The sequence below is a fragment of the Plasmodium chabaudi genome (assembly GCF_900002335.3).
Source record: "Plasmodium chabaudi chabaudi strain AS genome assembly, chromosome: 14".
NCBI classification, from domain to species: domain Eukaryota; phylum Apicomplexa; class Aconoidasida; order Haemosporida; family Plasmodiidae; genus Plasmodium; species Plasmodium chabaudi.
Window position 1 is genome coordinate 2,037,516 of NC_030114.2, and position 15,706 is coordinate 2,053,221.

Here is a 15,706-nt window from a genome sequence, read left to right on the forward strand (position 1 = left end):
GGAAAATTGTTAAATATTTATGAAATACAAATATATTTGATTTTTTTTTTGACAAAATGATAAAAATTGAAAAGAATAATGTGCCATAAAAGATAACAGTTGTTAGTATTTTGTAAAACTAAATAAAAATTATTTTACTTATTTATTTTTTGCCAATAGTTTAATTATAATATCGCGAAATCATTTAAAATGTATGCACAGTAATAACTATACATATAAACTTACATAAATATAAAGATTTTGCATTTCCCTATATAAATAAATTAAAAATGTGCTGATATTCCTTTTTAAATAAAACAGTATGATATAAAGCATACAAATATAATGTAACTACGCATTAATAAAAAATAAATATGCATAAGTATGTATACCTACTTAGCAATGTATACAATACTACATATATATAATAATAAATATATATACTACTACTATATATATGAACATATTTATATTCACACAAATTATATAATAAAATTTTTAAAAAGTGTTTATGCTTGATTTCAAAAAAAAAAAAAATAATTACCTAAAAATAAACATAAAAAATAGTGTAAATAAATAATGGTATTTATCCTAAAATTTGTTATTTAAATAAAAATAAATATTATGGCTAAACATAAAGATTTTATGTAATAATTTTTTATATTTTGAGCAATTTAATTGTTTTTTTCGTATTATTTATAATTGTTCCTCTGTATACTCATATGTATATATATAATATAATATATGCTTTCATATGCATTACATATATTTTTGTTTTACAATAATATCGATTTTTAAATATTTAAAAATTGCAAAGTAATGATAAAATATATGTTATACCGCAATCATCAAATTTATTATAAATTATGGTATATATATATTATTATATTTCCATATATAAATAACTAAATTTGCAGATTTTTAGAAACAAATTTGTGTAACAATGTGATAAGCATTTTGTTAGCATACCATTTCTTGGAATATATATATATTTAATTTTGTATTTTATTGAAGTGTAAAACATTTTATTAAATATATGTATATTTATCGAAATTATTTATGGTTACTTTTATGAAAAAATTATCCGTATTTTATTTTCCTCTTCGATATCCCTTCACTAGCTTCGTTTCGCTTATTTTTTACAACGCAACTAAAACCAATCTTAAGAAAGGAAAATAAAAAGTGGATACCCCTCCATAATCCTATGATATACATGTGCATACATATATAAATAATATACATCTTTTGTTTGGTACCAAATTTATGAAGAAATGGATGCAGAGAGTTTAAAAAAAACCTTATATGAATTTTTAGAAAATGAAAATATTACTGAAATAAATTATAATGACAATGGAGACTTTAAATACTTTGAAGAAATAAAAGGCACTGCAAAAAAAAATTCGAGTAACATATATAGGGCATGTAATTATGAAACATATGCACATTTCGAGAAAGGCAATAAATTTCTTGGCACAGACTTTAATACAAGATATGACATATTTGCATTCTGCTCAAAATATTATACAAATTGTGAATTCTTAGGAGAACGAAAAAAAGAAATAAAAGGGGATGAAACCATATTAGGAGAATATGTATTTAAAACATATGGAGAAGTAAAAAATGAAATCGAAATTTTTGCATCAGCTTTATATCAATTTGAAAATATTGAACCCAATACATTTACCGACAATGGAAAATATGATAGCTTAAAAATTATGGGTATATGGTCAAAAAATAGACCTGAATGGTATATGACTGATATAGCATGTGCCGCCATAAATTTTGTAACAGTTCCTATTTATGATACTATAGGTATAAATTCAGTTAAATCAATTATTCAAAAAACAGAAATGAAAGTCTGTTGTGTCGAAGCAGAAAAATTGGAATCATTAATAAGTTTAAAACCAGAACTACCAGATTTAAATATATTAATTGTATATAATGATAGTAATTTAAAAGATGATATAAAGAAAAAAGCAATTAAGGCTGGATATAAAATATATTTTTATAAAAAATTAATTGATCAATATAAAAATAAAAATATCATTCCTCAAATCGTTCACCCACTTTCTAATTCAGAAGGTGACAAAACGGGGAACACTACTACTGCTAATACAAATGATGAAAGCTTAGAAAATATGAGAGAAACTCTAAAAAATAATAAACCCAAACCAACAGATATATGTACAATAATTTTTACATCTGGAACATCAGGCAATCCCAAAGGGGCCATGATAACTCATTATAGTTTTATTGCTTTTGCTCAATCATATTTATTAGATGGTAATAGATTAGGAATAATAAAATATGAAGTAACACTTAGTTATTTACCACTAGCTCATGTATATGAAAGATTAATTGAATTTGCTTTGCCATTTTTTGGGGCTAAAATTGGATATTTTTCTGGAAATATAAAAGATATAGCTAATGATATAAATGCATTAAAACCAACTTTTTTAATTACTGTTCCAAGAATATTACAAAAAATTCATGATAATATTATGGGAAATTTAAAAAATAAAAATATAATATCTCAATTATTAGTAAAACTCGCTTTAAAATCTAAAAGAAAATGTTATGCTAAAAATCCAAAGAAATGGAGTCATGGATTTTGGGATTTAATATTAAAACCAATAAGAAATAGACTTGGTGGACGTTTAAGAATACAAGTTATGGGTTCATCATCTATGGATCAAAATAAATTAATAGATATACAGATGCTTCTTTCTACCCCTATTTCAGAAGGATGGGGAATGACCGAAGTTGGTGTCGGATTTGTGCAACACAGAAATGATAGTATCAAAGGAACTATTGGAGGGATGTTTTCAAATACTATACTAAAAGTTATTAAAGTACCAAATATGAAATATGATCCCAAAGAATATCCAAATAGAGGTGAATTATGTGTAAAGGGTACCTGTGTCATGGCAGGATATTTTCGAGATGAAGAATTAACAAAAAGTTCATTTGATGCAGATGGTTTTTTTCTAACTGGTGATATAGTAGAAGTTAATGAAAATAATAAATATATAAAAATTATTGATAGAGCAAAAAATATATTTAAATTAGCACAAGGTGAATATATAGAACCTGAAAAATTAGAAAATATTTATTCAAATAGTATATATATTGAAAATATATTTGTACATGGATATAGCCATGAAAATGAATTGGTTTCTATTATAGTTCCTAGTGAAGTTTTTGTTAGTGAATATGCAAAAAAACATAATATTGATTTACCTTATGAGGAATTATTAAAAAATGAAACTATTAAAAAATTGATTAGTGATGAAATTATGTCTGCATCTAAAACTTATAAACTTAATGGAATCGAAAAAATACGTTTGCTCCATCTAACTCATATTCCATTTTCGGTTGAAAATAAACAACTAACCCCCACACATAAAATTGTTAGAAATGTCATCTTAGAATCTTACAAGACTATTATCGATGAATTATATGCCTCCAGAACACAATAAAAACTTTTTTTTCTTCTTCTTAAGTTTATTGGATTTTTTCAACTTTTTTTATAAAAAAAATATATTCATTACTTTGCTTAATATATTTATTGATTTGTTTTATTGTTTTTTAATTTTTTTTTTATCTCATGCTTTTTGAGAAATGTGCAAAAAGTACATGATGACTGTAAGGGAATTCTAAATATGTGAATTTCCAACTTGAAATATAGTGAAATTCCAAAATAAAAAAAAATATAAACATTTTAATCTAAATAACACATATACAATTTTTTGCCTAATATTTGGGTATATACTCGTTTTCAATTGTTGTAACGTTTATCCCTATTTTTGTTTTTCTATAAATAATTGCATTGCCTTTTCAAATAAAAAATCATTGCCTATTTTCATAAACTACCGTAAAAATACGACTGTTTAAGAACAGGAAGATTATCCACCCATACTTCCTTATTTATACATATAGATTTTGCAAATATAGTTTATATAGATTGGAAGGAAAGATAAAATATGCAAAAACAGTTTAATGAATAGTATACCTACTCGCGATGAAAATAATCATAAGTATAATACGCAGAAAAAGAGACTAAAAAATTCTAAAAATTTAAATAAAAAAACTTTATTTTTATATATAAGCCTTATTCAGATCAAAAAATGCATACTGAAAAGTAGAAAAAGAGGTGGCTATATTGAACTCAACTCAAATTATAAAATACAATTTAGTAATGCTTTCATTGTTCTTGCATTTTCTGCTTGCCCATTTTATTCTTTATTCGGATTTTGGTGTTATTATTAGGTACTGCACCAAGGTATGATAAACTGCGTGCGCACAAAAATGTGGTACCTATTTATAGAAACCATTTAAATTAATAATTTTTAATTATACAACTTTTTTATAATATATAGAAAGAATATATAACCTATATTGATAACCATCATATCCAAACATGAGATAATTTTTAATTGTTCACAAAAGAATGCATCAATGTATATAAGTTGAATTAGTTTATTTTTTGAATTGATTAAAAATGAAGAACATACAAATTTTATATCCAAAATTTGGGAAAATGGATAGAAAGACATAATTTATTTTAATTATATGATGCAATTATGAAAAAAAAAAAAGTGAAAATAAAAAAAAAAATAAAAAAAAATGCTAATTATATAAATTGTAAAAATTAATTCCACATATATATTTATATTTCACCAAATTGTCATTCATATATATGTGCACACATTCAAAAGTTGAAAAGATTGAAATAAAATTCTCGATCTTCAAAAATATTTTATGAAATATATTATTTAGATTTATTCAATTATAAGCATCAAATACACCATCTCATCAATTTAAACATTTTTCGTGCTATATGTTTTTTCCTTATTATCACGACATGTTCCTATTCGCTTTTTTCAGCTTCCACAAATTGATCCCATCTTATACTGCGATTGAAAACGGATAAAAAATATAAGATATTAGTTCATTATTTTTTTTTTCAAACTATTATGTGCAGTTGATGATGGACCATAATTTGGAGAAGTATAGCCACCATGTAAAACTACGGTTTCATATTCATTTGAATTTGTAATATAATGCATATCATATTTTTTTTTATTTAAAGAAATAGAGTCAATACTAGGTTTCGCTTTTATTATATTTTCTGAATATTTTTCATCAATTTTGAGCATAGTATCATGGTATTTTTTATAATCATTAATACTGTTTTTATTATTTTGTATTATATCATTATTATTGTTTCCTTTTTCATTATTTTCAATAGGATAATGTTTACATTTTTTGCACATATCATATTCAGTTGTTTTTTGCATAATCATGTCTTTATTTGCTAATTCGTTCATATTAGATGCCATGTGCATGTCAGTAAGTTTAGGTAAAAACCATGGGTGTCCTAATGCTTGTATAGCTGTGCATCTATCGTCTGGATTTTTACTACACATCCATAATATAATTTCTTTAACGTTTTCGGATTTTGTTAACCAATGTTTAGTATTAAAACTAATATGGCATCTCATGTTTTTTTTAAAAATTTCTTTTACATTATTACCTCTAAATGGTGGGTATCCACAAAGTATATTATACAATATAACACCTAAACTAAAAATATCAACTTTAGTTCCATATGAAGAATATCTTAAAATTTCAGGAGCAACATAACCTGGTGATCCACATCTCATACTCATTGATGGACTATTTAAAAAAGACGCTAACCCAAAATCTATTATTTTTAATGAACTTGGATCGTTCACATTTTCAAGCATTAAATTTTCCATTTTTAAATCTCTATGTACTACACCATTTGAATGTAATGCTTCTAAAGCTATTAAAACTCTTTTCATTGCTTTTTTTGCTAACTGTTCGGAGTATGGACCATTATTATTTATATACTCAAATAATTCACCACCCTTTAAATATTCTAAAACAAGATACACATATCCTTCTTGTTCATATGCTGATATTAATTTTATTATATATTTATGCATAATTTTTCTTAATACTTCTATTTCTGTATAAACATTAGATTCTTTCACTTTTGATTTATCGACTTCTTTTACTACTACTCTATTACCATATAATATATTTGTTCCAATATAAACATTGGAAAAGCTTCCTTTCCCTATTTTTTTATTTAAAACATAAACATTCTTAAATCCTAAAATAGGAAAATCAAGCATATTAAAAAAATGACTCATTTCATTAAATTCTTCCTTACTTCTACATTGAAATTGATATTCTTCATTTGCTGTTATTATATGAATGCATGATCCAATTTCAGTTATGTTATTAATTATTCTACATCCTTTTAGTGGTACTGTGAATTCGGGTTCCTCTTGGTGCATATAAGACCAGCATAACAAATATGGGTTCTTCTTTTCATCATATGTTAAAGAAACATAAGTTGCTGCACCTGTTGCTAAAGGAAATTCGACTCTCTTCCCTTTAAATAATTTATGATATTTTTTCTCCATTTTAAATTACAAAATATATACATATATATATTTATATATATATAGCTTTAAAAGATGCAAATAAAATATAATAAATTTATATAAATTTTCAAACAAATGGAAACATACACAAAAATGAAACAAATATAAAAAGGTCTATAGCAATATACACTATACTAGTATAAATATTTGAGCACTTCTGTATATCTTTATCCCCATATAAAGACATTTATTCCTGTATATATAGTATATTATTAATAAAATAAAAAATAATGTAAATTATGCAAATTTAACACACACAACGGTGAGATTGTTATTAGTACACAATCATTCATATATATATGCACATATGAATTAATAAAAAAACATCACAAACATAAGTGCATTTTTTAAGTAGCATAAATGTTGACAATATATATACACAAAATGTGTACTTTATATAATTAAATACGAAAAAAAACGAAAACAACAAAAAAAAACAAAAAAACAATAGCAGAACAAAGTTCTGTTTCTAAATGTTAATGAAATAGTAATGAAGATTAAAAATTGACAAAAAAAATGAAAAGACAAAAAAGAAAGTATGGATATATATATATATTCCTCTGGGGCGTTTAATATGTAATTCTATCATTGTTCACTCTCACAACAGTCAATTTACATTATATTGGATATTATTCATTTTTTCATATATCTATGCTTGTTGATCTCTCTAAGTTTAATGATGAACTATAGTTGTGCTATCTTCCAAAACAAAATTAGTTACACTACTCTCATATTGGGAATCTATAAGCATTAATATATACAACTATACATGAAAATGCACATGTCTAAGTATGTATATATGTAGATTTATGTATGGTTTATTAATCTATGTAATGACAAAAATTATTAATATATATAATATTTATGGAAAAATATGGGTAGCTTAATAAACATGATAAAGTTGTTTATGCAAATTGCTATCTAAAATCACAAATAAATATATTACGGAAATAAATGGTGAACCTTAAAAAGTATAAATTAGTAGGTTGTTGTTTTTTTATGCAAAAGCGCAAATAGAGTTATTAATTAAAAAGAAAGAAATCTTATAAAAAAAAAAGAAAAAATAAAATTAATTAAAATATTATAGGCATTTTTTTAAAAAGTATTAAATAATCGAATATAAAAAGTAATAAAATATATAAGCATAAAAAATATAGTATATAATATAATGTGTAAATTAAAAAAAAAAGAAAAAAGGGGTAAATTATGTATTTATTACAAAATTTAATTATATAATTTAAAATTAATAAACAACTAAGGCCCTTAAAAATAAATTTAATTATATATAACACATAATGTGAACGAAAAAAATACACCAAAAGGGGAGTAATAATTTTCTAATATTTTTTAAAGCTGTTACTCATCATAAAAAAAAACACATCTTTTCCAACTTTCACATTAGAAATAAACATTTAATTATATATGAACACAAATAAGTGAAAAAAAAAATATATGTATATTTTTTCATAAATTTTTATTTATAGATTGTTTCCCTCTGATTCAGTTGTTTCCTATGTAATTAAATTTAAAATAATTATAATTAATAAAATTTTTAAGTTACGGGGAAATTTTAAATACCAGTGTACCATTCAAAGTTATTAAACTTTTATAAATATAATTTTTTTTTTTTTTTATTACGATTCTCAACCGTTGTTTAATATTAATTGGAGGGTGTAAAAAAAAATTGTCCCATTGTAGGAGAAAGTAAAACGCGATAGTTAACTTTTCCACAAAAGGTGAAATAAAAATTTTAACGTTTTAAAAATTCAAGTGCAAAAAAAAAAAGCGAATATTAATAAATATATTATGTGTTTTTTTCCCTTTTTTATTATACAAAATTCTACAAAAAAAAATTTACTATACTATATTGCACAGGAACCAAAAATTAAAAAATTAATTTATATTGAAAATAAAATATACACACATAATAGCTAACTCTTTTTTTCTTGGAAGGTGATTTTTTCTGTTTTTTTATTGCATGTTCATAACTTTTTTTCGTTTTGTATACCCATTGCACATAATAAAACAAGCTAAATGAACATATAAGAGAATTTTCATTTTTTTTCTTTTTTTTTGTGGTGATTTATTTTTTATTATAGCAAAAAAAAAAAAAAAATACGTTAATATTTATGAACAAATAAAAAAAAACGAAAAAAAGTCTTACAAGTTCTTAAGTATAATATTTATATGCGAAAAAGGCTTTCTATAATATATTATAGCATTCTTTATTCTCCGAAATTATGTTTCATTTTTCTTTCCATTTTATACTTTTGAGAATTTATGTATAAAAAGGTTAAAATAAAAATCACGAAATTGTATAAATAATGTGGTTTAATAAGAAAAACACAAAAGCACAAAAGGGTTTACTGCAATAATGTAAAATAAATGAAAAATTGAGTTTGTCCTTGTTATTTTATGTGTGTGCGTGTGTGTGGTGGCATTTTTTTATTATCATTCTTTCTCTTTTTCCTTTTTTCACTATACGGGTTAAAATGCTGTTTTATTTTAATGTAATTGCCATTTTTCGCTTTAATTTTTCATGGCATTCTTGTTTTTTGTTGACTGCCAAATGAATTACATAATTAGCGATGGGCTTATCTTTATAAGAGATTTTTCAAGCCCTAATGGCATTTATATTATCTATCAAATATAAATAAGGAATGTGCTAATTTGAGTTATTGATGGTCTCTAAAATATAAATTATATTGAAACCCATTTTGAAAATTTCATGGAACAAAAAAAAAGCAAAAAGCATAAAAATAATAATTAATGTTAATACCTTACAAATAACATATACTACAAAATAATTTACAAAAAATGCATATAAATAACTATAGAAACATAATATATATGTAAACTTTCGAAATAAAAAATCGATCTGTATGTTATATTGCAATCCAACGCAAAGCTGTTTTTCCTTGTCCCATTATTATGAATGAGAAAATGGCACACAACATATTTATAATGTGTAAAAATAATAAATAAAATACAATAACGGGACAAGTGTAGAAGTACAAATCGATACAAAAAAAAACTAATAATTGTGTTAAACGTTTACACACATATACGTAATATATATCAAAATCGAAGATATTTATTAGCATGGCGGGAATTGTTCCATTATGCTTTCCTTTACTTCTTTTCCTTTCAATAAAAAGATATCTAATATAAATTTGTGCATGATTGCTCATTGAGGAACAGTTTTCTATCCGCATTTTAGCTTCAAACTTTTCCCTTTAGTTCGGGGGAAGAATGAGGAAAAACATCATTGGATAGAAATTTTAAATGAGCTTCTTTAGCCAAATGAGCCACTTTTTTATTTTTGCAATATAACCTAACATTGCATTCTTCAAAATATTTTGGTGACGTTCCTCTATATTCCTTATGGGCAATAAAAGCATGGTCTTCATTATCTGAACTATAGAAATATACATAATCTAATGGATCATTTGCTTTCATTCCATAATTTAAGTAATTCCAATCAATAATTATATCATCAGGACTTAATCCGTGAGCATATCTCGAAATTCGATCTTCATTTGCTATACCTTTTAAATGATTAATTAATGTAGGTTCTGAAACATTAATTTCTGAAATATATTTATATGCATAATCTGAATTTCTATCTTGGATGACTGCATTAATTATATTTAAAGAATCTTTAATAATTTGATCATTTGGTTTTTTTTTTCCTTTTTTTTTTATATCATTGATTATCGAAAAATCAGTTAATTCAATAAAAGAATCTAAGTCGTGTAATGATTCAGACCATTTAAATATATTATTTGCTAAGCGAAATCCATCACATAACATTAGCTCCATAGCTCGAACTTTTCTATGTGTATATACTTGTTTAAATAATGAATATCTATTAGTATAAACTGTCCAAACTGGATGTATTTCTTTGATATTATAAGTTATCTGTCCATTTATAACTGCGCTTTCCCCAATTATACGATTGCAATTTAATGAAGGAAGAGTACCATTGGGTGGAGCAATTGTTGCGTCTCTTTGTAAATAATCAAATCTGTCAGCATCTAATCCATTAGTATTATTACATATTATATCAAATGAGGCTTCAATTAAAGAATCTATTGGATCTATGCCACAAAAAGGTTTATTATGATTTCGTCCAATTATTAATTTTTTAATAATTTTTATGTCACTAACATCTAATACATCATCCTTATCTATTAAATTTTCAATTATATGCTCTGCAATTTTAAGAGACATATAAGCATGATTCCATTTACATTCTGTTTCTTTTTTTTTATAATTCATAAAAAAGCTTTCAAAAGTATGACTAAATGGTCCATGACCTAAATCGTGACATAAAGCAGCTATTTGTACACATCGAAACATTCTATTTAACTCACCATAATATGGTGATAAATTGGATCTGTTACATAAATGGGTAAAATATTTTCCAGATAGATAACCAACTCCTAAACTATGCTCGAACCTTGTATGTGTAGCTCCAGGATAAACAAACTGACATGTTCCTAATTGTGACAAATTTCTTAATCTCTGAAAAAATGGATTATCTATAATATTTTGAAATATCCAATTATCATATTCAATAAATTGATGAATTTTATCACATATAGTTTTAGTTTCTTTCTTTGTTTTATTATTAATAGAATTTGTGTAATTATATTGATTATATTGATTAAATATATTTTTACAAAAAATTCGTTTTTTTTTTACTTTTAATATAAAATTTAAAATTATAATAAATTCACAAAATGAAATACCAATCTCACTTTTTATATATTCAAAATTTTTTTCATCTATGATTAATCTTTTAAGCATTTTAAAATCACGGATGTTACACGATTCAAACCGTGGCCATAAATTTATTAAATTTAAATACATACACATCATTAATATATCATTTGTTTTTATTATTTCATAAATTACATTTATTAATTTTACTTTATCTCTATCTGGTGCTTGAATTAATTTAATAGCATCAATATTAATATGTATATCAAAATACACCAAATCAGTATTATTTTTCAAATCACTTTGTTCCTTTTGCATTTTTTCATAATAATTATGCATTTCTTTTGCTTCTATATTGGTATACGATTTGTCTATACATCGACGTTTATTATTATCATTTTCGACATGTTTATTATGAACATTATTTGATAGAATACCATTCAAATTCCCATTAGTATGTGTCCAATTTGGATTCACACACCCATTATTTTCACTTTTGTGTGCACCATTAATATGTGTTATTTTCTTGGATGTAGTTCCATTAAGATTTTCATTATTATTTTCACAATTTGGGGATAAATTTATGTTATATGAAACTCCATGGATGTTATAATAATCTCCGTTTTCATTTATTATTTTTTCAATTGAATCATCATTATCATCATTACATGTATTAACAGAAGTAGTAAATTTAAAAAATGAAAAATTTTTTGCTAAATCATATATAGTTTGTATATTTTTTCTTTCAAATGTCTGTAATATTATATCCTCTCTGTCCAGAGATACATTTTGAAACAATTTTTTTAAATTTTGAGTTTCATTGATGTGATTAATATTGCAGTTCATGGTAGTTCTACACGTTTTACATGTATAGTATATATTTATTTGAATTAATTCTATTTAGTCCAATTTAAAACTATTATTTATATTTCATTATTGAAATAACAATATTTTAATTATTTTTATAAATTTTATTTATTAATTATAGTGATAATATTATACAGAATGCATAATTTTTTTTGTATAAACAACATTTATTTTTATAACGTACAAAAATAGAAAACTACCAAATTTTAATTATACTATTTTTACAAAAAAATAAAACAGCAAAAATCTTTCCACTTGATAAAAAATATATATACAAAATAAAATTTAAATAAATTATACAAAGAAAAAAAAATAATATAATTTCTACATCACCTGTGGGTGGAAATATGATTGTATAATTTAGAGTTTTATCTTTTTGTTTTTAGTTGGCATTCAAATATAAATAAATAGTTACAAACACATAACAGTTTTTTTTTTTTTCTTTCACCATATTGTTTATAATAACAAATAAAAAGAAATAACGGTGTAATTTCCGTCAATTTTAAATAGGTGAATATTCTGTTTGATTGATGAACAATATTTGCGAATTAGATTATTAAAAAAATGTTTATTTGTATATACAAATTAAAATAAACAAATATGAAATATATATAATATTATACATACATGTATAAATATATATGAAAAATTATAAATTCTTTCTATATAATATTATATTTTATCATTGAACAAATAGGAATTTCTTAGTGTGTAAAAGATCAACTTGTAAAAGTAATTATAATAACAAAAAAAAAAATATATATTCATTCATTTTTCAATTGGAATGATATTTCATTTATATAACACTGTGTCAATATATATGTGAGGAAAACAATAATAAGTGTAAAACACAAAATCGCTAAACAAATTTTCACATATACGAAATAATGCAAATATAGGATGTTGACTATTTATCATAGAAATGGTATGATACAGACAACTATTAATATATACACAAGCGTCTATATATTGAATATATAGTTTTTCACACAAATCGTGATAGGAAAACATATATTATTTTAATAAATTTAGTTTAACATGCATATTATATATATTCAAGTTATTTTTTTAATTCTATTTTCTGTTGGTAAAATGGGAATAGTAAAATAACACATGAAAAAAAAAGTCTACAAAATAATATAATGGTTGTGGTATTAGCATATACATTATTATGGTGTTGAAAAAAAATAATATCGTATTTTATGTAAAATAAGATAGAACTATTGAACATGGTTTATTTTGACTTATAAATTAAGTGTGTTTTTTATGATTACTGTTTTAAAAAAAAATATAGATAAATAAAATTTTTCATAAAATTTTCCTTTTTATATTTTTTAATTTTAAAATAAATATTTCCACGTATCATGATTATTTATATTGCTAAGTGAGAAGCATATATTTTTAAGCAACACATTTTTTAAGCAAAACTATTTTATGAATTTAAAAACAAATGAAAATATCCGCCAAAATTAGTTACATATATATAAGTTAATTATAATAAAATATACTTTATAAATGTTAACAAAAGTTTACATCTTCATTAGTATATATATATATAAAAGAAAAAATTGAATTAGTTAATGAATAGAAAAGTTTCATTTAAAGAATTTCGATATATATAGCACTTGCAAGAAGGAAGAAAAAAAGTAAAATAAAATATACATTCAAAATGCTTAATAAGGAAAATAATTATAACAATAATATATATTTTGGAAAAATAAAAGGTTCAATTTCCATTTAGTTTTCTTTTCTATGTTTTTTGGTAACGGGGGATAATATAAGAATGGCAATCATCTACACATTATAATATAAGCTTACATAATAGCATACATATGTAGAATATTTAGTTGATTGTTTTAGCTGACTTAGCTTTAATTATTTTATACTTTTTTTATTTATTATGTTTCTAAGTTTAATTCATTTTACGCCGCCGAAAACCCCACGAAATGTTTTTTTTCCATGGCAAACTTTTTGTGTGCATAAATCAGGAAGCTTTTTAGAAAAAAATAGGTTAGCTTTAAGAGTACCTATTAATTTAACAAAATTTGAAATTAGAGAATATTTAAGAAAAATATACAATGCAAAAGTAATCAAGGTCAATACGTTAATTAAAATACCAGAAAGGCGGAGAAATTTAAGTGACCATCGTTTTAATTATTATAGAAATGGGCCTATATATAAAAAAGCAATTATAACATTGGAACATGAAGTACCAGATAGTGTTAAAATGATTCAATCGTGTAAAAATATAGGTAGAAATCCTTATATTACAAAAAAAAATGTTATTTATGGTGTTAGAAGTGATGTCAAAATTACACCAACAAGGTCGCAACTATGGCATATGGGAGAATGTAGATATTCATGGAGACTGCCTTTAACAAATTTGTTAGCGGATTATAAAATGAATTTAAATCCTGATTTAAGAATTGATGAAAATTATGTTCAACTCGCACCAGATCCTACGAAACCATTTATGCATTCTGGTGTTTCATCAGAAACATTTAAGCCGGATAATGTGCCTGATCAAACATTTCCTCATGTAATATATTTATAAATTTTTATTTTTGACAATATTAGAGAATGAACATATATTAGTGTGCTATTCCCCTTTAAGCACACACTTATACATACGCATGCATATTCTACGTATTTAGATAATTAGCTTATGAAATCGTTTAATAACTATTCCTTTTTTTTCTTATTTATAGATTAATTTAACACCTTGGAGAAGGCAAGTAAAGAAAATATATGACTCAGGTACTTTAGCGCCACCCGAATCATTTCATCATGTTTCTAAACGCGGTGAAACAATTGAATATGCAAATCAAAATAAAGGAGATAGAAAATCTTCCAGAAGTAGTGAATGGAAACCTCCATCATAAGAATGGAAGAGTAAATTATAAACATTGCCCACGCTACAAAAGAAATTTGTGTTTATATTTTTATATACTTTTTCACATTTATATTATTAAATCCCGTTTTTTTCACCTTTCGTTTTTGTAGTTATTTTTATATGTACTATCTTAATTGCTTCTTCTCGAAGCTAATTTCTTTCATTTTTTATGTTATATTATATTTTTTTTTAACATCTCATTTGATATATACATGCAGTATTAAACAATACATATGTAGAATTATGTTGACTATTTGTGTGTATTATTATGCCTATATAATGTTACACTTTCAAAATTGAACTTTAAAATAATTTGCATTTTTATAATTTCATTTTATCGGATTTTACAATTTAATGTATCATTATTTTGTAAATTCATATGTTAGCTTATCATTTTATAGTTTGTTGTTATGCAGTTTATTTAATAACTAACTTTTTTTCAATAAAACGGTAAAAATATAGTAGAGAATATACATCTATCTTTGGGCTCTCCCCTATTATCAATGCAATCATAATATGGTTGAATGACAATATGGCTATATATATACTAATGGCTTTATAGATAAATTTATGATTATGCCATTTCTTTATGTTTATATTTCGAAATATTTATTTCATTAAATAAAAAATGAATCACAAACAAATGAATAATATATTTTATGTGATTTTTTTTTAGAATCATAAGCATTATATGCTATGCACGTTTTTCACTTTTTGGGTAATGCCCTAAGAAAACATAAAAAAAAATATATACCGTTATAAA

General features: G+C 23.4%; 4 protein-coding genes across 4 annotated transcripts; 2 read left to right on the top strand and 2 right to left on the bottom strand.

Annotated features, from left to right (window-relative positions):
• Window positions 1-1,250: 1,250 nt before the first annotated feature.
• On the top strand, window positions 1,251-3,458 carry PCHAS_1455600 (acyl-CoA synthetase, putative; the record flags this gene model as incomplete). Its single annotated transcript, XM_729866.2, has 1 exon — window positions 1,251-3,458. One exon carries the CDS (start codon window positions 1,251-1,253, stop codon window positions 3,456-3,458), a length of 2,208 nt encoding a protein of 735 aa, XP_734959.2.
• A 1,467-nt stretch (window positions 3,459-4,925) lies between these two features.
• PCHAS_1455700 (protein kinase 2, putative) lies at window positions 4,926-6,437 on the bottom strand (the record flags this gene model as incomplete). Its single annotated transcript, XM_739578.1, has 1 exon — window positions 4,926-6,437. One exon carries the CDS (start codon window positions 6,435-6,437, stop codon window positions 4,926-4,928), a length of 1,512 nt encoding a protein of 503 aa, XP_744671.1.
• Window positions 6,438-9,680: 3,243 nt separating this feature from the next.
• PCHAS_1455800 (HD superfamily phosphohydrolase protein, putative) lies at window positions 9,681-12,029 on the bottom strand (the record flags this gene model as incomplete). Its single annotated transcript, XM_016799812.1, has 1 exon — window positions 9,681-12,029. One exon carries the CDS (start codon window positions 12,027-12,029, stop codon window positions 9,681-9,683), a length of 2,349 nt encoding a protein of 782 aa, XP_016655055.1.
• Window positions 12,030-13,950: 1,921 nt separating this feature from the next.
• Window positions 13,951-14,932, top strand: PCHAS_1455900 (mitochondrial ribosomal protein L23 precursor, putative; the record flags this gene model as incomplete). The annotated part of the gene is made up of 2 exons (XM_738071.1): window positions 13,951-14,589; window positions 14,759-14,932. 2 exons carry the CDS (start codon window positions 13,951-13,953, stop codon window positions 14,930-14,932), a joined length of 813 nt encoding a protein of 270 aa, XP_743164.1.
• Between the last annotated feature and the right edge of the window lie 774 nt (window positions 14,933-15,706).